Source organism: Panicum virgatum, chromosome 5N, assembly GCF_016808335.1.
Source record: "Panicum virgatum strain AP13 chromosome 5N, P.virgatum_v5, whole genome shotgun sequence".
NCBI lineage: Eukaryota > Viridiplantae > Streptophyta > Magnoliopsida > Poales > Poaceae > Panicum > Panicum virgatum.
This window is the reverse complement of record NC_053149.1, coordinates 26,976,865-26,999,912: the sequence shown is the minus strand read 5'-3', so window position 1 is coordinate 26,999,912 and position 23,048 is coordinate 26,976,865. Positions and strand designations below refer to the sequence as shown.

At 49.1% G+C, this 23,048-nt stretch overlaps 2 protein-coding genes across 2 annotated transcripts; both read left to right on the top strand.

The window, feature by feature from the left end:
- The first annotated feature begins 5,937 nt into the window (after window positions 1–5,937).
- Window positions 5,938–12,343, top strand: LOC120672088. Its single transcript, XM_039952382.1, has 4 exons — window positions 5,938–6,662; window positions 6,752–7,287; window positions 12,024–12,111; window positions 12,188–12,343. The coding sequence occupies exons 1-2, from the start codon at window positions 6,150–6,152 to the stop codon at window positions 6,941–6,943; spliced, it is 705 nt and encodes a 234-aa protein (XP_039808316.1). The 5' UTR covers window positions 5,938–6,149; the 3' UTR covers window positions 6,944–7,287; window positions 12,024–12,111; window positions 12,188–12,343.
- An 885-nt stretch (window positions 12,344–13,228) lies between these two features.
- LOC120672089 lies at window positions 13,229–15,476 on the top strand. The gene is made up of 5 exons (XM_039952383.1): window positions 13,229–13,532; window positions 13,622–13,729; window positions 13,844–14,133; window positions 14,896–14,971; window positions 15,109–15,476. The coding sequence occupies exons 1-5, from the start codon at window positions 13,446–13,448 to the stop codon at window positions 15,217–15,219; spliced, it is 672 nt and encodes a 223-aa protein (XP_039808317.1). The 5' UTR covers window positions 13,229–13,445; the 3' UTR covers window positions 15,220–15,476.
- Window positions 15,477–23,048: the final 7,572 nt, after the last annotated feature.

Genomic DNA, 23,048 nt, shown 5'->3' with positions numbered 1-23,048 from the left:
CCCCCCGAGCTTTCGAGGTGATGCTAGATGATGCAGTTCAGGCACATCCAGGGCGCCTTCACCTCCGACGACTATGAAGAATCCAGAGGTGGCAGTACCACTCCGGCCGGGGAAATACATACTGTATGGATGGCGGCTATAGGTTACCCTAGATAGGATTAAGAAAGTTTGTCCTTTGTAATAACGTGGCGCCTACGTGTGGTTCAGAGAGGTCAAGGTCCGGCCTTGTAAACCCGACCTCTGGCTCTATCGCACAAACAGGCAACAAATGGTCCGGAGCGGTAGAGGTCTGACCTCGTAATCCCGACCTCTGATGTGCACCATGATAACCACATAAGTTAAATAATAAAGGAGATTTATTTTCTCAGTTTTATCTGGACTCCACCTTGATTTGTCTCGGTTTAACTATTTCTTTCTCCCAATCAGAGTTTTTTCCTTTGTGGCTAACGATCCAAGTTGAGTTATTGGCTTGTAGTCAGGTGGGGACACCCCTTCTAGCTGGAAGATAGACCGGACCCCTAGGGACCTGCTCAGGAGAAGTGGTGCTCGTATCCTGGGGTAGAGAAGCTCCGCGTAGCTTAGCCTGGTAATGTGCCCTAAGCTTACGTACTTCTCTACCCTGCTACAAGTACTCTAGTATCCGAGACTGTTGTCCCTAGAGGTCCCGGTCTCTTTTTTGGTATAAGGCCGGTTTCCTACACCTTACTGCGAGATCCTGTAACATATTTCATGGAATCATCAGGAGTCAGGTCCGGGGAAGTGGTGCTCACTCCCTGGGCTGTCCGAGGTCTGTGTAGCCGCTTGGCTTGGTTCCGTACCCCAAGCCTACACCTTCGCCGCCCTGTGGAAAGCGCTCTAGTACCTAAACCTGGCAACAGGTGTTTCGGCCACCAAGGGGTCCGGAGCACCCGCTCTCGTCATAAGCACGCCGACGCAGCCAAGTTGGGTGGGAACACATCACGAAAGTGGCCCCACCCACAGGTTCGTACCTCTCCCGAGGTGGGCCCGGGGGCCACTGCCGGTACCTCAGGACTGAGGTACCCTCTCTTGCTGTGTCTAAGGCAAGAGCCTCGTAGTTATCTTTAACTACACCTTGGCAGCCAGGCATCCGGACTCCTGTCCGGAGCCCTGCTCACCTGACAAACGGCCCCGGACCCGATCCCCGCTTAGGATGGGTCTGGTAACGCCACGTGTCTCGAAGGAGGAAGCGCTCAGGCGCGAATGGCTGAGGGTCCCGAACCTCCCACAGGGCACCGGACCCCTGTCGGGTTCCGGACCCCCGTATATGCTGACTGGATCCCTCAATAGGGTGTTGAACCAACGACCCGCCTGGGAGTGGTCCGGAGCTGCCACGTGTCTGCAAGCACGGGCACGCACGCGGGGCCGCATGGCTTCCGCGGGAAGACTCGCCCACCTACTGCATTCACTGCGGTAGGTGGAAGTGCGCCCTGCCACAACAGAGCCCGAGGCGATTTTTGACCAAGGTGCACTATTGATCGCGTGTTACCAAGGCGCACAGGGTAGCCGCTGGCGCCGCCCATGCCACGCTCAGTCTGCTATGCCAGTTGGACACAACGGCTCGGCTTCGCCCATTATGGCGCCTACACAATAGCCTCGCCAGACTACGCCGCAAGCTACGTTGCCCCAACGGGCGCCTCGCCGATGGGACAAGAGAAGACCAGAGGGACTACAGGACGACGAAGCGTATCTAAGAAGAGATTCTCAACCACTGTAGCTCCACTCAAGCCTTCTCTGCAATATACTATACAATCACGTTGGGCCCACCTGTCGGGGCCTCACACTTATGTATGCGCCCCCCTTGGTCTATAAAAGAGGGACGCTCGCTAAAAAAAAGCCAAGTTGAGGCAGAGGATAGACTCACACACAGCCAAGAGCAATACTACTCCCAGTGGATGTACGGTATTACGCTCCGGCGGCCCGAACCACTCTAGATTGCTGTGTTTTTGTGTTCTTGCCTCAGAGTTAGATTAGTCCAATCGCCTAGTACTTCCCCGAGTACTCCCCCTCTGGGAATAGGCAGATGTGTTCCGCCACCCGGCTGTGGGTATCCTAGAAATCCCACGACAATTAGATTCGTCTCGTGATTTACAACCCATCCATGCAAAAAAATTTATAAATAGACTTCATTTAGTACTTCAATTAGCAAGATTCTCTTTCAAAACTTCTTGTTAAAAGATCTAAACACACCCGAAACTTGGTTGCCAAGCCTTGTGTGCACTCTCGCCAGGAAAGAGCACAGGGTAGGACTCTGGTCGTCCTCTGATCCTCTCTTTTTTTTTTTTTAAGTAAGCCAGGAGCACCGGCAGATCGTTTAATAAGGAGATGAGGTGCCGCGTCGAGCCGGCGCTCGAACCGCGGCGGGCAGCGTGAGCCCCAGCTCACCTGACCAACTGAGCCCCCGCTCAGTTCTCATCCTTTCTGTTTCTGTGAGGCTGCGTTTAGTTTCCAAAAAAGTTTATGCAGTATTCATCACATCGAATTTTCGAATATATATATGGAGCATTAAATGCAGTTGTAAAAAATAACTAATTACGTAGTCTAATTGATTCCTACGAGATGAATCTAATGATGCTAATTAATTCATGATTGGCCATTAATTGTCAAATAACAACGAAATGTGCTACAATAGCCAAACCGAAACTTTTTCACCAACTAAACATCCCATGAAGTACCTTATTTTGGATACGTTCTAGAATTATAGAACACGCTTCCCGTGAAGAGAATCTCAGATACATGTAGTACTAAATGAAGTCTATTTGCAAAACCTCTTCAGAGATGGGTGTAACTTTTCGCGACAATCTAATGATAGTAATTAATTGATGATTGATTACAGTGACGCTACAGTAACCATCATCTAATCGTGTGGTCAAAGATCTCATTAGATTCGTCAGGATTCCTAGCGCAGATGTTCTGGAGTTGGTTTTGTAAACTGATTTGTTTGACATCTCTAATTAGTGGTCAAACCCTATTTTAGAATCTCTATAACACAAACCAAACAAGATTGCTGACTCTGTTCGGATGGTTTTTCAGACAATTAGCTACTTTTCTTTTAAATCAAATCAGCTGGAATCAGTGGCTAACCAGCAGTATTTTTCTCTCATAATAAATAAGCACTAGCTACTAGTCACGGCCAGCCAAACAGAGTAGATGAAAAAAATACTAATGCATCTTTAAAAGAATGGAAAAATAGTAATTGTATCTAAATTTTCACTATATTTGTATTCTATAACTTAATCGGATGTATCTCCAAGGCAAGTGCACTCTTCTCCTGCAATTTGCTCTAATTAATGCGAGCTGGCGTCACTACCTGGTCAAACGTTACCAGGCACTGTTGCTAGTCATGGTCTCGTGGAGGCAGTGAAATGATGCGCGCTAGTATTTTACAATTTTTACTAGCAATGGGTCCCTGAGTCTCTGCACGGCGAAACCTTCGTCCCTAAGGCTGATCCCAATGGTAACATCTAAAATCCACTCTCTAAAAAAATATTCTCCCCTCTCTAAACAGATTCCGCACTCCATATCAAAATTCTCTCCAACAATACATCCCATACCAAACCCCATATACCCCACCATCCAATATTTTATATTTCTCTCTCCAACCAACTCCAACTACCATGTATTTTGCGAAGGAATCTTACTAATTTGAAATACTAAATGAAGTTTATTTATAAAACTTTTTGTATGGATGGACTGTAAATCGCGAGACGAATCTAATGAGCCTATTTAATCCACGATTTGCAACAATGATACTACAGTAACTATCAACTAATTATTGATTAATCATGAATTAATTAGCATCATTAAATTCGTCTCGCGATTTACATCCCATTTATGTAAAAATTTTTTATAAATAGACTTCATTTAATACTTCCAATTTGGAGTGCGCGGTGGGGGGCGCCGTTGGAGCGCGTGGGGCGGCGGATCCGCCCCCTATGGCCCTCTCATTCCTCGTTCCTATCCGAACCAAAGTGCTGTACTATGTGTGTACATCTACAGACCATAAATACTATACTAATTATTGCGGCCTGAGAAGGATACTTCAAGCGGCTCTTTTTGTTGATGGAAGTAATTAATCACCCCAATCATAGTCTCATCTCCTCTCTTTTTGCGTTCTCTCGTAACTAAATAATAATAACCTTACTTGATGAACTCTTGTATCCAACACTTAATTTTGTTTAATGAATAAATTTGGACAAATTAAATTAGCAACCATGATCTTTGAAAACATCTGTAAAACAATTCATCTGAGAAAGAGTTTATACAGATGGTATGTGCAAAGGATGCAAAGGAGACGTAGAAACAAATAGAGATAAGGGAGATATGTTTTATGTGTTAGACTATTTGAGGTAAATCTGCGACCTTACTTATATAGGTGCGGGAAATAGAAAAAGTAGTTATTATTAAAGGCAGTTAATCGGAGAACAAAAGTAATCCAAGCAGGTATCAATTCTAGATTGCATAACTCACTAATCTAATCCTTAACTTTAGCCACTGATTTTGAAAACCTTTGGTAGAAATGACATATATCTAGAAAACAAGTAAAATTGATCAAGTATCAATCTTTAATTTCCTATAATTCATTAATCCAATCATTGATTTCAAACCACTGATTTGGAAACCTTTGATGTATATTGCATACATCTACAAAATAAGGAAACCTTTGATGTATATTGAATAAATCACCAATCCAATCTTTAATTTTAGCTCACTGATTTTGAAAATATCTTTTGTGCATATGACATACATCTATAAAATAAGGAAAGGAATCCGGATAAATCTAATCCAATCCTTAATTTCATCTCACTAATTTTAGAAACCTTTGGTGCATACATCATGTATCTAAAAAATAAGGAAAGTAATCCTGTTGATAACAACCCGTGATTATATAAACCACCCATCTAAATTTTGATTCTAGTAGGCTGATTTTGGAAACTTTTAGTGTATATGATGATGATTCGCGTTGTGTACGAGGATGGGAGGAAAGAAAACTACTGTAGACATAAAATACGTGTGTTTACATATCTATATATGCTCTTTTCGGTTGGCTGTGATTGGTTGATTGATGGCCGATGCTAATTTAGGGCCTGTTTAGTTCATTTTGCAAAAATTTTTGCAAAGGAATCTTGGTCATTTGAAGTACTAAATGAAGTCTATTTACAAAACTTTTTGCATAGATGGGTTGTAAATCGCGAGACGAATCTAATAATGCTAATTAATTCATGATTAATTAATAATTAGCGAATGGTTACTGTAGTATCACTGTTGCAAATCATGGATTAAGTAGGCTCATTAGAATCGTCTCGCGATTTACAGTCCATCCATGTAAAAGTTTTATAAATAGACTTCATTTAGTACTTCAAACTAGCAAGATTCCTTCGTAAAATAATGCGTTTACGGCGTTTTTGCGTTTACGTGTAAAAAACTAAACAGAGCCTTATTGTGAGATTGGTAGTCGATGCTGATTTATTGTAAGAATAAAAATACCGCTAGCTGGCTAATCAGCAAAGTGATAAAAGTATAAGCGAAAAATGTGGCCAGCCCTAATGAGGGTAGAACAGTAAATTCAAGAGCCGTCGTCGTTTCCAGGGTCTTTTCGTTGTGCTGGTGCTGGAGGCTGCTGCTGGAATAGTGTGAGAAAAAAATACTATTAGTTAGCTGGTGGTTGGAAACTGTTATATGAATGGTGTGAGAGAAAAATATTGTCGTGTGGCTGCTGCTCATTAATGGAAGCCTCGACCTCGCTGCTCGGGCTCGGCTCCTCTCCCCCGCTTCTTCTAGTTCTACGCCAAGAGAGAAGCCACAACTGCCGCCATTGGCCCCTTCTCCTGGGCCAGGAGAAGCCATGCCGCGCCGCCCCCAACGAGCGAATGCATCATCCGGGGGGGGGGGGGGGTGCTACGTCGGCCGGCGGCGGCGACGACGACGCAGGCGACACCCTAACGGTGGAGTACCGGTTCTCCCCGGGTAAGGTTTTCCACCTCATCGAGCAGCTCTCCCCGGAGCAGGAAGAACTGGTCCGCTCCATCGGTTTCGGTGGCCTGCTCGAGCTGCCCCAGTACGACAAGCTGGACCGCCATTTCTCCGCCTGGCTGTTCTACCAGATCACCAGCGCCAAGGCACCGGCGTCCATGTCGGACGGCTCCGGCGCCACGGTCCGCATCACCGCGCGCGACGTGCACGAGATCCTGGGCGTCCCGCACGGGCCGCGGCCGGTGGTGGCGGGGCTCGGCGCCACGGAGGCGGACGCGGCCGCCGTGCGCCGGGCGCTCGGCCTGGACCCACGCCAAGGGCAGGAGGTCACGCTCAAGTACGCCAGGATGGTCCTCGACGGCCTGATGCCGCCGCCTTCGAGTTCGAGGCGGCCGATGACGCCGTCGGAGCGCGACAAGTTCGTGGTCGCCTTCGTCCTGTTCGTGGTGGGGCACTTCCTGGCCCCGCGCGGCCTGGGCGAGCACACCAACACGGAGGTGTTCCACGCCCTCGCGAACCCAAGCCCAACCGAGGTCCGCCAGTTCGACTGGGCGGGCTACGTCTTGCAGCAGCTGCTCGAATGTGCCGGCCGCGTCCAGCGGCAGCGGCAGCTCGCCGGTGGTGTCACTTGTTCAAAGATCGAGCTCTCCGGATGCCTCCTCTTCCTCCAGGTATATATAATCTAATCTGGGCCACAAATGCTATTTTTCCCCCTCAGTTTCGCGCTAATTTTCCATTGCAATTGCGACGGCATGGGCAGGTGTTCTACCTGGAGAGATTGGATTCCGAACGGCCACAGCCTCAGCGGCGGCCTCGCATTGCCGCCTACGACAACGAGACTGCGCGCGCGCATCGAGGAGGACCGGCGCCCCGTGCGCCGCGAGGGTGGCCTCAAGCCGTTCGGCAAGCTCAGGGTACACATACATACCAAGCACTATCAACTGCAGTTTGAGCAGTCAGTGGAGGATCCAGGATAATTACGAGGAGGGTTCTCTTCTACTTCTAAACAACTTTAGCATTTCATCGCAGTGTATTCATATAAAAAAATTATAGGGGGGCTTAGGAGGGGCACCATGCCCCTCCTATCCTACCGCCGCTGGATTCGCCCCTGTGAGCAGTCGATATCCGGAAGGATGCATGCTCTATCAAAACCTCATAACTTGTTTCATATATCACCTGCAGTTTGCGCCGCACAAGGATCCCCAGGAACTGCCGAGGAGATGTCCGGTGACGCAGACCGAGGTCTCCGGCAGCAGCACCGCCACCAGGGGTCATCAACGCAGCCCCAGCCACGAGGTATACAAATTTCTCCCCTGTGGCTGCCGTAAATTTGTTTGTTTCTTTTATTATTGTGCGATGCGAATGCGATACGGAAAATATTTGGTAAAGATAGGGATGGTTGCTCCATGGAGCTGTAGTGTCCAGACGGCGATGGCTACTGGGAGAATCCGGGAAGCGGGTTCGGAAGGTAGAAGGAGGAATCGAAGAGGGTTCGAGGGAAGATAAGCACCGAGGGAGGAGGGGAACTCGGGAAGGAGAGAGAGATTCAGTTAGGATAGTTTTCCTTCATGTTTTCCATAGCTCAACCCTAGCGAATCCGAGTACATATAAGCAACGAAGCTGGGCTACACGTGCCCGATAACGGCCCAAGGCCCATGCTGAAAATTACAACCCATGATTAAAGAAATGACTAATCCTGTGTCTTGCCATCGACCGTGACAATGCCTCCGCCTTGAGTACCAGCCGGTCCCCAGGCTGGTGCAGTAGGAAACTTTTCCTTCAGCACATAGTAGTCTTCCCAGGTCGCCATCTGGAGAGGCAGACCGCTCCACTTGATCTTCACCTGTGTAACAGCCGAACTCCCCTTCTTTACCAGACGACGGTCAAGAATGAGTTCAGGAAAGACATCCATAGTATCTAGGTTAGGAATGACACTAACATCATCAAATACTGGAGTAAAGTCAGGTACCGAGGGCTTCAATTGAGAAACATGGAACACCGGGTGGACTTGAGCATGGGCAGCGAGTTCAAGTTTGTAATCTGCCTGACCAATCCGTTCCAGGATCTTGTATGGCCCAAAGTACTTGAATGCCAATTTGGGAAATGGTCTGTTGGCAACAGAAGACTGAGCGTATGGCTGGAGCTTTAGAAAGACTGAATCACCCACTTGGAACTGTCGAGGAGATCTGTTTTTGTCAGCATAGTGCTTCATCTTGGTCTGAGCACGATTAAGATTGTCCTTCAATCTAGAGAACAAGAGCTGTCTATCCTGCAAGAATGATGAGGCTTCTGTGTCATTTTCATCAGGAATTCTTGGAGCAATGCCCAGGCTAGGATCCACACCATACAAGGCCTTGTTCCATCGAGTTTGATTCTTCTGGCCTCACTGTAAAGGATTCGGCCTCCCGGCGTCCGCTACTCCGGTGTGATAGCACGGAGCCCCTTTACACCCTTCACCTTCCTTCTTCCGCTGCACCACTCTCGTCTTCTTCGCCCTGGCCGTCTTGGTCTGCCGCTTTTGCCGCGACGCCGTCTTCCACCACTTGGCACCGTCGTCTTGGTCACCCTGGCCGCGACGTTCTGGCTCAGCTCAGTCGTAGTACCGATGTTCCTGGTACTAGAGCTCCTGCTCAGCCCCTCTGCCATGCGTGCCAGCTCGGTCGTCATGTTCGACTTCCTCTTTCTTCTTCTTCGCATGCGACGCATGCATTCGACCTTGTTCACTGTGACCTGTGGACGTCCCCTGTACTCAGCCTCTCTGGCTACAAGTACTATCTGGTGGTGGTCGACGACTTCTCGCACTACTCTTGGACGTTTCCTTTGCGTGCCAAGTCGGAGACCTTCCCCACCCTCCTCCACTTCTTTGTCTGGGTGTCCACTCAGTTCGGCCTCATTGTTAAGGCCGTCCAGTGCGACAACGGGCGGGAGTTCGACAACTCCACCTCCCGTTCTTTCTTCCTCTCTCGGGGTGTTTAGCTGCGTATGTCTTGTCCGTATACCTCCTCAGAACGGCAAGGCTGAGCGGATGATTCGCACGACAAACGATGTCGTGCGCACCCTTTTGATCCAGGCCTCTGCCCCCGCGCTTCTGGGCTGAGAGCCTCCACACCGCCACCTACCTGCTTAACCGTCTTCCGTCCACTGCTACCCCTGCCCCCACTCCACACCACGCTCTCTTCGGTACCCCTCCTCGCTACGACCACCTTCGGGTCTTCGGGTGTGCGTGTTACCCTAACACCTCCGCCACAGCTCCTCACAAGCTGGCGCCCCGCTCGACTCGTTGTGTGTTCCTCGGTTACTCCCCTGACCACAAGGGGTAGCGATGCTTTGACCTCAACTCTCGTTGCGTCCTGATCTCCCGACACGTCGTCTTTGACGAGTCGGATTTCCCCTACTCCACCTCCTCCACTCCTTCTCCTGACCCCGAGCTTGAGTCCCTGTTTCCGACTGACCCGGTGGTTCAGCCACCGTTGCCTGTCTGTCCTTTCCCTGCAGGTTTTCCCGGTGCACCGGCTCCGCTTCCGGTGATCCCTGCTGCGCCGAGCGCGGGCCCGGTGCCCTTGATCGCGCCACGCGCAGCCCCCGGACCTCCGGTCGTGCCGCGCGCGGCCCCGGTGTCTCCCGCTGCGCCACGCGCGGCCCCTGTGCCTACCCCTGCACCTGCGCGGTACGCGCAGCCGGTGCAGGTATACCGGCGTCGCTCGGCGCCGACACCGGCGCCGCAGCAGTACGCTCAGCCGGTTCAGGTGTACCGGCGTCGTTCGGCGCCGACACCTGCGCCGCCTCCTGCTCCGGAGGCTCCTGCGACGCCTACACCGGAGCCGTCGCCGCCGCAGCCTCCTCCGGCTCCCTCTCGAGCCGAGCCGGAGGTGTTCCACCCGCCAGTCGTCCATAGGGATCCTCGGCATATCCATCCCATGGTGACTCGGCGGATGGCATCTCAGGCCGCGACTCTCTCCGCCACCGAGGGGGAGCCGCAGGTCTCTCCGGTACCCTCTGTCCGCAACGCCCTGGCGGATCCTCACTGGCGTCGCGCGATGAAAGAGGAGTACGTGGCTCTTCTTGCCAACCAGACGTGGGACCTTGTGCCGCGTCCGTCTAGTTGCAACGTGGTCACCGGCAAGTGGATCTGGACGCATAAGCGTCGAGTTGATGGCACACTGGAGCGATACAAGGCTCGCTGGGTTCTCCGGGGGTTCACTCAGCGGCCTGGTGTGGAATATTATGAGACATTCAGTCCAGTGGTGAAGCCCGCTACGGTGCGTACGATATTCTCGCTTGCGCTCTCGCGCTCTTGGCCTGTGCACCAGCTGGACGTGAAGAATGCGTTTCTTCACGGCACTCTGTCAGAGACAGTGTACTGATCTCAGCCAGCGGGATTTGTGGACTCGAGTCGTCCGGATATGGTCTGCCGGCTCAACAAGTCTCTTTATGGTCTGAAGCAGGCTCCTCGGGCTTGGTACTCTCGGTTCGCCACGTTCTTGCTGACACTGGGGTTCACCGAGGCCAAGTCTGACACGTCTCTCTTCGTTTACCGCCGTGGGAATGAGACTGCCTATCTGCTGCTATACGTCGATGACATTGTGCTCACAGCCTCCAGTCAGCAGTTACTTCAGTGTCATCTCCTCTCTGCAGCAGGAGTTCGCTATGAAGGATCTTGGTCAGCTCCACCACTTCTTGTGCGTCACTGTTGAGCCTCGCCCGTCTGGTCTTCTTCTTCACCAGCGGCAGTACGCCCTCGATATCCTGGAGCAGGCTGGGATGACCGATTGCAAGCCCTGCTCCACTCCTGTCGACACTCAGGCGAAGCTGTCTGCTGATCTGGGTGATCCGGTGGCTGATCCTACTGCCGGCGCTTTGCAGTACCTCACCTTCACCAGGCCGGACCTCACCTACGCTGTTCAGTAGGTCTGTCTCCATATGCATGATCCCCGGGAGTCACACCTTGTTGCGCTGAAGCGTCTCCACCGGTACGTCCGTGGCACTGTGGACCTCGGCCTGGTGCTTTACCGCTCGTCCTCTGCTGAGCTGGTGGTCTACACCGACGCTGACTGGGCTAGTTGCCTGGACACTCGTCGCTCCACTTCCGGCTACGCTGTCTTCCTGGGCGGCAACCTGGTCTCCTGGTCGTCCAAGCGGCAGCCGGTTGTCTCCCGCTCCAGTGCCGAGGCGGAGTACCGAGCTGTCGCTAACGGTGTGGCGGAGGCGTCCTGGCTACGACAGCTCTTGGCGGAGCTCCACAGTCCGCTCGCCAAGAGCACGCTCGTCTACTGCGACAACGTCAGCGCCGTGTATCTCTCCACCAACCACGTCCAACATCAGCGGACGAAGCACGTGGAGATCGACCTACACTTTGTGCGCGACAGAGTCGCCATCGGCGATGTTCGGGTACTCCATGTCCCGACTACCTCCCAGTTAGCTGACATCTTCACCAAGGGGCTGCCCTCGTCGACCTTCTCGGAGTTTCGATCCAGCCTCAACGTAGCCGGTGGTTAGTTGTGGCTGCGGGGGGTATTTGTCCTTTGTACTCTATTTGTACTCTCATCTTGTCCAGTCTTGAACACCGCTGCGTCGGTTGTTCAGACTGCGGGGGGGTGTTGGCTTTCTTGTTGTCCAGTCTTGAATACCGCTGCGCCGGTAGTTCAGATTGCGGGAGGTGTTGGAGTATATTGAGCCCATGTGTATAAAGGCTCATCTAGAGGCCCATGTGTAGGTTTTATATATACCCACCCTTCTAGGGTTGGATGAATACAAGCATTGTCCTCTCCTACAATTTGCTTGGTCAGTTATATTATTTTTCATTTTGAGTCTTTTCATACTTAATATGCGAATTAACCACCTATGAGAAAAGCATTGTACAGACAAGAGCATAGCTCTACTGTGGCACCGTAAGGGATTGCTGATTCCAATACGTTAGACCTTAGTTATTGTGGTGCCAATGCAGAGGCAATTGTGGTTATATGTATTACCTTTTAGCTGAAGTTAATTCTGTGCTCATCGTCTCATAATAAGACTCAAGTAAATTTTTCCAGCGGAAGAAGGTGGAGACGGTAAAGGAAAAAACCTCAGGGAAGTCAGTCATTCACCTTCTGTGGATTTGGCTTCCAACCCTGCTCAACAGTATGTGATCTTAACAATCATATTTTTATTACAAAATTCTTCAGATTTTTAACAATAGCTACATTGTAACTTAAAGTGTACAAGGGGGATTGAATTTGGAAGAGATTCCCATTCCTCGGAAACCAAGAACTGGATTGACGCTACCTCTCGAGGAAATAAGGAAATGGAAATTTCACATTGAAGAAATAACCCAACAGGCCTCTCACGACCAGGGGCAGTCAGATTCTCCTTCTACAGGTTATTTGAACTAACTTCATTCGTTATGCATTCCATTTGTTATAGTTGATATTAATAGCTGGCTTTCTCGCACATATATTGGGGGGTCGCAACCATATATGTTGGATATTAGTTGCATTCTATGTGACCCAAACATACCAACTGCTTGCACATATTGATGCAGGAAGACATCAGGTGGTTCAACCCACTTATTCCCCAAGTAATTTGCACCAATCTGGTAATGTTGTCATTGATCTTGAGCTTGAATAAGAAGGATGAAGTTTATGAAGCAGATAACAAACCAAGCAACAAGAGGCAGAGAGTTCATCCCAGGCAACCCGAAAAAGATGCCAATGCTTGCCTCAGGTGGTTGAAGTCGTGCACAAAAGACAATGAGCAACTCAAATGGTGAGTAAAGTTCTGATATATGCAGTAGTTCTAGGTAACTGGTTAGGTCTTGCTGTAGCAGTCCTCTCAATGAAAAATGTGAATTATCAATAGCCAAGGATAAATCTATCATGGTTATTGTGTAGGTATATTACAATGTCACTATTCATAGATCAGCTCCCTATAAAGTATATAGCAAACTTTTAGACAGATTCAATACCAGTGTATTGGAATGTGTTTGTTCTGATGTTAATACCTAGATCACAATCTCTTTTTGTTCCATCTAATTGTGATTGTCATGATTAAATGACAGATGGCACTGCAAAAGATGCCACAACATTTGTATTTTTTTTAGTTAGACCTCATTTAATTGTATTGCTCGGAATTCACATTGGTCGTAGTGATGTAGATGGCTTGATGCATATCCAGACATCCATCTGTGTCCTAGTTTGGGTAAATTTGCATAAAATTCAACTACTATATGTACAGTTTTTGCTTTGATCATCGCTAGCTTTTTTTTCTCTTTAGATTCAAACACACTTTTTTGGAGGACTACTGAAGCAAACCCTCTTATCTAATTTTTGGTGCTGCTCATGTGAGATGTATTTCCTGTCTGATCGACCAGGAAATGGATTGTTCACAATAATCCTTGGCCTATTGAAGTAACTGGAGAGAGTATTCGGTCACAGTTTGTTTGTGGCGGCAGCCTCAAACCAGATATCTGCAACCTGATGATGCGCCTGTTCCTGGAGCTGGATGACAAGATTTATTTAAACAGTGAGCCAAGGCTGCGCCACTTCTTGCCAGCTGACTGGGCTGTAAGTTCCTAAGAGTAGTTGCTTCCATAGTTCGTGTTCATGTAAATGATATATCTGGCTATTTATATTTTCATCTTGCATGCACGCAGACACTGGCCCTGGAGCATGGAAGCAACCTGATCACTGAATCATCACCTGCAGTTCGATCCATGTTCTCTGGTCCGCACATCAATTACAATGTGAAGCTTTGCAGAATGGTTAGTTTGATTCCACTCAAGTGATGTAATTTACAATTGCAACCTTGTATGCTCATTTTACTATTATGCACTGTGAAGTTACGTGTGCATGTAATCTCCATATACAACCTTCAGGTTATCGCGCCAGTGCAATGTTGGAAGGGCGAGTGGTCATGTTACGTGTGGGATTTCAAGGAGAAAAGACTCAACATCCTGGATCCGTTGATTAATCAGGGTGGTAGTAACAAGCAGGATGTACAAAGCAGGCATGACTCTATCAAGGATGTTCTCCATGGAGCTCTCATTGTCTGCAGATCGAAGTACTATAACTCATCACATGGATATGATACGGATTACCAAGTGTCTAGCTCCAACGAGTGGTCTGTCATCTTTCTTCAAGGTCTTGGAGGGAAACATGTATTCAGGTAAGTTATTCATTTAGTAGCCTGGCTCTTACTGCTACGCACCCTAAACATTCATTGGAGGCCCTCTCGGCCGTGGACATGTTAAAGCCCCAACCTATAATATATCTATTTTGGTAACCATTATGGTATACGTAATAGTACATTCATGTTCCTATTTTATGCTAGGAGTTAACGATTAAGTTTGCAAATCCTAGAAAATTAGCTTTATTTACATGGGTTTAGCATCATGGTTAATGCATTATTAGTTCCGGTGGTGCTATAGTAAAACCAAGAATGAGATGCTTTGCAGGCCCAATTTAGATGTAGAACAGTTAGGTGTTTTATTTGTAATATGGTTGAGGATTTTATTTCTTCACCCTTACTGCACAAGTTTATCTCATTTGTAGAACATATTAGAATAGACAACATTTACGATTACAGCCTAAAGTTTTGATCAAGTGGCTGTCAGCCACTTGCAGAAATCTAAAGGCAGCTGTTGTAAGTCTTATAGTGCCATTTATCTTTGTTGGCATACCCTGTCGGTACTACAGTACTGCATACTGAACAAAAACTTAGTATGACACAATAGCAAAGTAAGATATATGCAACAAAATTCATAACTTGTTAATAATTTGTGCGATTAAGACTTAAATTGAATCTGAATTGGACCCATGAGCTTATTTACACCTCAGATGCATGCTATTGTTTGTGCTTATGAAACTATTTACCTATAATTAGTTAATTCCGTACTCGCCACTAAGTTATATGTTCATTTGCATGTAGGAGTTATAACTCGGGAATATACATGCTCCACTTCACAAGAGAATTCGCTGGCACAGAGCTGGAGTCAGTTGGCAAGGTAACCTGATCGGCATATGTGTCAGTGTGCAATCTCTGCGCAATCATCTCATCTCATGCATTGTTTTCCAGTACTTCTTGTCATATATGCATATTAGTTGTCAAATATTTACCTGCCGAAACTATGCACAAATGCAGATTGGCGAGCTAAGGAGGGACCTCTTGTATGAGCTTCTCACCATGGGCAGCAACACCGGCCGCCTTCCGCCAACCTTACCTATACGTGATCGACCCAACCGCCTTGAGTAGAGATCCTTAGGCCTTGGGGGCCGGTGCCGATGAACCTACAAAATAGCAGGCACCTAGAAAAAAATGAAGATGGCGAATTTACATCGAGGAATAGCAGGCACCTAGTTAAAATGGCAGATGCTGAATGTACATCGAGTTGATGACGATGTTGCACCTGTATGGTGTGCGGTGTCTATATTTTGTGGTAACCAGACTTGGTCTGTAATGATATCTGCAGTGGCAATCGTACAACAATATAATGAAATGTCAATCCCAAATTTAGATGTCTTTCTTTCTATATCATGCGGCTACACCAATTAACAAATGCGCTCTTAGACCGGCTCCAACTCCGTTTTCCCCAACTGTAAAAAGATAAACAACACTTGTACGAGGGTTTAATTTTATTGAAAAATAAACGAGTTGTTCGTCTTTTCTTGTTGCCTTAAAAATTTTGGTATTAGGGCTTGTTGGGGAAGCCACCTTGCGAAGACGTCGATTCGTGAAGAAGCACAGGCGAAGACCCCTAAGCGAAGACCTCAAAGCAAAGTAGCCTTAACGAGAACCCAGCACGCCGTCGCTGCTGACGGCGTCCCATCCTGCGAAGTCGCGGAGGTACCCAAGCGAAGGTCCCGAAGTGAAGGTACAAGGGCGGATGGAAATCAAGCGAAGGAGTCGGTGAAGGCCCGGTTCCGAAGCCCCGATCGAAGATGTCGGGCGGCAAAGGATCTGGAACAAGACTAGGACCCACATGTCGGGCCAGTTGTAATCCATTGGGTCTGCATATTCGATATTACCAAATAACCCATGAAATATTATGTATTTGGGGCAGTTAGGGGGTAATATGGGAATTGTAGCAAGTGGGTAGGTGAGCCGTTGGGCTATAAATACCCTCCCTGTAACTGTACAAACCATTATGGAATACAGAGCAAACTTGCTATTGCTTTGATTTTCGTGTCATTATTGTCCGCCTCCATTTCTCGAAAGGCTTCGCCTCCAACTACTTGGGCTGTTGTGACCTCTTCGTTCCGGAGAGCGTCTTACACCAACAGTTTTGGCGCCCACCCGTGGTTCGTCCTCGACACAACCACATGGCAGCGAAGAAGAAGCCAAACCCCGGGCTTCGGAGGCTAACGTCTCGACCGAAGCCCTGCCTTTGAACAACAACACCACCGTCACGACAAACGGCGACAACATCGAAGACCACGAGGTCGAAGACCTCGCTGACGGGGGCCTCGAGGTCAATCCCCACGACCTCGGCATCTCCGCCGAAGACATCCGAGCCATGAAGAGAATAGAGGCATGCCTCGCAGAGCGGCTCCATCAAGCGCAACAAGCACAAGCCGGCACATCGAATGTGCCAGCGGCTGCAGGAGCAAAGGGAAAAGGGCACCAGCTCACCGCCGAAGAGATAGAGGATCAACTCAACAAGTTAAAAGAACAAGAGTTTCGCTGCAAGGCGATGCGTCAAGCCATTCGAGATCATTTGGTGATGATGAAGCCTCTTCGCCAAGACCCCAGACCCGTGCAATAGGCGCCTCAGCCTCAAAGGCTTCGCAGAGAACCTGTCCTCATTGAAGATCAGTACTCGGATGAAGAGGAAGGCGAGTACGTGATACCAAACTAGCTTCGCCCACAACAGCTTTATCCACAACAAAACCCCACCACACCCCTCTCCGTAGAATTCGAAGAGCTCCCGTGGCCTCCGCGTTTCAACCCAACCATCCTCCCACAGTTCGATGGTGATTCCGATCCAAAAGATTTCCTCCTCAAGTACGAAGCAGCCATTGAAGCATCCGGAGGCGGCGCGGCTTGCAAAGTCAAAGCGTTCGTCCTCTCATAAGGGCCTCGCTCAGCATTGGTACTCCAATCTCCCGGCTGGACACATCCACACTTGGGACCGGCTCCAAAGAGAGCTCACCACTGCCTTCAGAGCGCCGAAGCATGAAGAAGTCAATTCTTGTGCCTTTCACAATCTGAAGCAAGAAGGATCTACATTGCAAGAATATCTGCATAGTCTCGACAAACTTCACGCAAGGGCTCCGGATGTAGATGAGAAGACCGTCATCGACGCCGTAATCGCCGGTTTGAGTCTCGGCCCATGCGGAGAGTACCTCGAATGCCGGAGGCCGAAGACTCTGAACAGGCTCTTAGAGATTATGCAAGAGACTGTGTCTCTGACAAAGGAAAGCGTCGGAGAATCGAAGAGATGAATGTGAAGAGATCACGCAATCGCAACCGACCGAATCATCATCAGACCAAGCAAGCGAAGACACCAAAGGCCGTGAACACGGTCTCTGGTGACGAAGCCCGCGACTCCCGGCCTCAGAACAACAGAGGAGGGAGGAGCGACCGAAGCAACTCTAATAGGGGACGGAGGGAAAACTCCGGCCGAAAACAAAAAATACCTTATTGCTGCATTCATGGAAGAGACAAAGGTCATTGGACGAGTGAGTGCCCCCTCGTCAAGGAAAAAAAAGAAGAGTTGGAGCGAGCCACAAACACTGAGCAGCCGCCGAAGCCTGTCAACTATACCCACACCAACCAACCGCAAGGCCCGCCATCGCAAGTTCAATGGCAGCCTTCGCACCAACCTCATTGGACTTCGGCATATCCCACCCTCTCACCATCCTTCCCAACTTTCCACTATAAACCCACCTACACCCCTCCAGCCCTCCCAGGGCCTTCGGCTCCACAATTCCCACAAATCCAAGCCCCTTCGGCACCACATCAAGGGTGGCACCCACAACCCCAGCCACAAGCACCCAACTACCTCCCTCCACCGCCGAAGCTAGAACCCAGCACAATCCCAGAGAGAGTCAATGATCCGGTCGGAGGCACGGTGAATGTCATCAACGCCATCTCCGGCGGATCAAATGAGCCAGTGCATGAGACGAAGCGTCAGAGGAAAGAATACCTCCGCACAGTCTTGCATGTCTGCGAAGGCATCCGCACCACCTGGTCCCACAACCCAATTACCTTCTCCAAAGCCGACCTTAGGCTACAACACTACCCGCACAATGACCCCCTCGTCATCCGAGCAAACATTGGAAGAAATTCCGTGCACTTCGGGGGAAACGACGTAGGTCGGATCCTCGTCGACAATGGCAGCTCCGCAGATGTCCTCACCTGGCAATGCTTCTTGAAGATGGGGTTCACAGAGAAGAACCTACACAAGTCCCAATACCCACTTATTGGCTTCGGGGGCAAAAGAATCGAAGCCCTCGGCAAAATAGTGCTGAATGTGACATTTGGTGAAGGCAACACCCAGAGAACAGAGCTAATAACCTTCGATGTGGGAGACATCGCCTACCCATACAATGCCATCTTCGGCTGCAACAGTATCATCAAGTTCGCGGCAGTCATTAATCAAACCTATTTATGCATGAAAATCCCAACTGCTGGAGGAGTCATCATGATCCTCTGCAACCAAGAAGAAGCCAGGAGATGCGAAGATAATGCAGCGTGCGCCATGAAAAATGTGCACGCCATCGAAGCCAGCAACAATGATGTCGAAGACGAGGAGGCGAAGCCACTTAGTTCTGAGCGGACCGAAAAAGAAGGGGTCACGCCGGCTGAACACACCAAAAAAGTTTTGCTCTGCAAAGATGTACCAGATCGCACAGTGACAATTGGCAAAGGCCTCGAAGAAGCCGAAGAGTCCAAGTTGATACAGTTTTTAAGAAACAACCAAGATGTCTTCGCTTGGTCATCTTCGGACCTGCGAGGAGTCAGTCGGGAAGTTATGGAGCACGAGCTAAGAGTAGACCCAAAGGTTAAGCCGCGCAAGCAGCGTCTTTGCACAATGTCCGAAGACCGCAAAAAAGCCGCACAAAGCGAAGTTCAGAAATTACTTGATGCGGGTGTAATCCGCGAAGTATAGTACCCGGAGTGGCTGGCGAATGTAGTTATGGCCCCGAAGAAGAATGGAAATTGGAGAATGTGCATCAATTTCACCACACTGAACAAGTTCTGCCCGAAGGATGAGTTTCCTTTGCCTCGCATCGATACTCTGGTAGATGCGGCGGCAGGGTCAGAGATGTTAAGCATGTTAGATTGCTTTTCCGGTTATCATCAAATCTTCATGAAGAAGTTAGATGAGGAGAAAACCAGCTTTACCACGCCTTTCGACACTTACTGCTATGTAAGAATGCCCGAGGGTCTTCACAACGCAGGGTGCACGTTCAACAGAACAATCGCAGCAGTACTGGACACTCAGCTGGACAGGAATATCTCCGCATACATCGACGATGTCGTCGTGCGAAGCAAAAAATGCGAAGACCACATCGCGGACCTTCGAGAAACCTTCTCAAACCTTCGCAAATCGCAAGCATGGGCTCAAGCTGAACCCAGAAAAGTGTGTTTTCGGAGTCAGAAGGGGAAAGCTTCTGGGATGCATGATCACTGAGAGGGGCATTGAGGCAAATCCGATAAAGATCGAAGCCATCAGAAGAATGCGACCCCCTTCGACAAAGAAAGAGGTGCAGAAGTTGACAGGCTGCCTAGCTTCGCTAAACAGGTTCATATTGCGGTCTGCAGAGAAATCCCTCCCTTTCTTCAAGGTGTTGAAGGGCACAAAGAATTTTCACTAGGGTCCTGAGCAAGACAAAGCCTTCGAAGATCTGAAAAAGTACTTAGAAAATTTGATGGTAATGACAAGCCTTTCGCCTGGAGCAGAGCTCTTGCTATACATCGCAACTTCAAGCTCCGCGGTGAGTGCAGCGTTAGTCGAAGAGAGGACGATCGAAGGCACCTTGAAGCAGTTACCAATCTACTTCGTATCCGAAGCTCTAAATGGATCAAAGCTGCTCTACTCCGAAATGGAGAAGATGGCCTACGCAGTGGTAATGGCAGCCAGGAAGCTTCGCCATTATTTCCAGAGTTTTAAGATCAAAGTCTCAACATCTTTCCCTCTTTGGGACATGTTTGAGAACAGAGAGGCCTCAGGAAGAATTGGGAAATGGGAAACACTGTTGCCATCGCACACGATTGATTTTGTCCTGCGAAGTGCAATCAAGTCTCAAGTCTTGGCAGATTTCGTGGCTGACTGGACACCATCAACACCTTCGCAGAAACCTCCGGTCATTGAAGCAATCTGGCAGCTAGAATGTGACGGAGCCTATTGCCAGAACGGTTCAGGCGCTTTAGCAATCCTCACAGCACCTTCGGGGACTCAGTTGAAATATGCAGCGATACTGGATTTTCCAGGATGCACAAACAATGTCGCCGAATATGAAGGCTTGCTTCTAGGCCTTCGCAAGGCAAGAGCATTTGGGGCGAGGAGGCTATCCATCAAGTCTGACTCCGAACTCATCACCAACCACATTGGCAAAATATACAGAGCACTCAAACCAGAGCTAGCGAAGTATTTAGCATCCGTCCGAAGCATGGAAAAATATTTTCTAGGTTTTAGTGTGCGAAGTTTCCCGAGAATACAGAACAAGCAGGCAGACATCCTAGCAAAGGCAGCAGCAGAAAACGATCCATTGCCTCTGGATGTATTCTTTGAAACAATCAGAAGTGGGTCAGTAAATTGCGCCGAAGAGCCAGCGAAGTTTGTCAACGCTATTTCAAGCAAAGACTGGAGGTCAAAAATAATGGCTTACCTTCGGGGACATTTTGTTCCAGAAGACGAAAAAGAGGAAAAACAACTTGCCCTTCGGGCACGAAGCTACTCAATAATCAATGACACACTTTATCGAGGGGGTGTCTGTGCATCGTTGTTGAAATGTATTTCACAAGTCGAAGGCAAGCAGCTACTGCAAGAAATTCACATAGGAATGTGCTCTTCGCACATCGGAACGAGGGCTCTGGTGGGAAAAGCTTTCCGCGAAGGTTTCTACTGGCCTTCGGCCGTGGCAGACGCCCACAAAAGCGTGCGCACTTGCCCAAACTGCCAGAAGCATGCCCACTACAGCAAATTCCCACCCCAAGAAATCCATCTCATACCCCCAGTCTGGCCCCTCGTAAGATGGGGCATCGATATTGTGGGACCCCTGCCAACAGCTCCAGGCAAGTTCAAGTATGCAGCAGTCGCTCTAGAGTACTTCTCAAAGTGGATCGAAGCCAAGGCGCTTCGCGACATCACGGCTGCCACACTGCAGAAATTCTTCTGGCAGAATATTGTATGCCGCTTTGGCGTACCCAAAGAAATCACAGTAGACAATGGCAAACAGATTGATTGCACAACATTCAGAGAGTTCTGTCAGCAATTGGGCACCAAGCTGTGCTTCGCCTTAGTGTACCATCCGCAGTCGAATGGGGCAGTAGAAAGAGCAAATGGAATCATCTTTTCCGGAATCAAAAAGAACATCACAGAGCAGCCGAAGGGTAAGTGGGTCGATGAGCTGCCAAAAGTAATTTGATCTCATAATACAACAGAGTCAAGGGCCACAAAGTTCATTCCTTTCAAGCTCCTCTATGGCGAAGAGGCCATGACTCCAGAAGAACTTTGCCACGGGTCTTACAGGACCGAATCACCTGACGAAGACATCAAGCCAACGATCGATACGATCGAAGCTATCAAGACCCAAGCGGCAATCAACCTTGGCAGGTACCAAGAGGAAACCCGAAGGTGGCGCAACAAGAAAGTGAGACCTCGGGAAATCAAGGAAGGCGATCTCGTCCTTCGGCATATTCCGAAGAGCAAGCAACAAGGGAAAATGCACAGTAAATGGGAAGGACCATTCCTGGTTGTTTCGATGGCAAGACCTGAAGCCCGCAGGCTTCGCACACTTGAAGGAGACGAAGAGCCATGCTCCTGGAACAAAGACATGCTCCAGCGCTACTATGTCTAGTTTCATGTTGATTTCATTTATGTAATAAATTGTAATATTATTTTAGTTTATTAGAACAATGTATTCAAGGGCCCGTACTCTTTTCCTCAAAGGGGAAGCCTTCGCACAATCGCTATGATTGTCGAAGGTGTGAGGTTTTTAACGAGGCGACAACCCCAGATAACCCCTTGTGAAATATAAATAAGGACCCCACAAAAAGCTAGCCTGTGAGAAGGCACCGAAGAATCTTTCCCCCTTCGTCGCAGCGAAGGGGGGAGTCATCGGTGCGTTGAGTGTGGTTAACACTTCTAGAAATGAGCCCAGGGCTAGCGAAGCTCAACGGCCCGCAGCATCCTTGGGCCTCAGTTCTTACTTTTTCACGCTTGGAAAAGACCTTCCGCGCAGAGCGCCGAAGGCATCGAAAGTCCCTCTGCTCCAAAGCGCCGAGGGCATGGAAAAGACCTTACGCGCAGAGTGCCGAAGGCATCGAAAGTCCCTCCGCTCCAAAGCGCCGAGGGCATGGAAAAGACCTTACGTGCAGAGCGCCGAAGGCATCGAAAGCCCCTCCGCTCCAAAGCGCCGAGGGCATGGAAAAGACCTTACGCGCAGAACGCCGAAGGCATCGAAAAGTCCCTCCACGCCAAAGCACCGAGGGCATAGAAAAGACATGTCGTGCGAAAGCTGAAGGCACTGGGCTAGCCTAGACGGGCTAGAGAGCTAAAGGCCCCCAATAGAAAGTCCCTCCGCGCCGAAGCGCCGAGGGCATGGAAAGTCCTATCGTGTAGAAGCCGAAGGCTAGGGTCACCTAAGCGAGCAAAAGTGCCGAAGGTCCCCCTACAAAAATTCCCAAAGCACCTATAAGAAGAGCGCACTCCACTCCTCCAAGAACGCAAAAGGGGGGGGGGGTGGCGCTTCGCAAGCAAACGTGTTGGGTCCTTGCAGTCACATGCCGCCAAAATAAACAAAAGGAGGGGGTGGCGCTTCGCAAGTATATATACGTCTGTACAAACAAATGCCCATCTAAGAACACAAAAGGGGGTGGCGCTTCGAAAACGAAGTGTGTCTTTGAAGAGACAA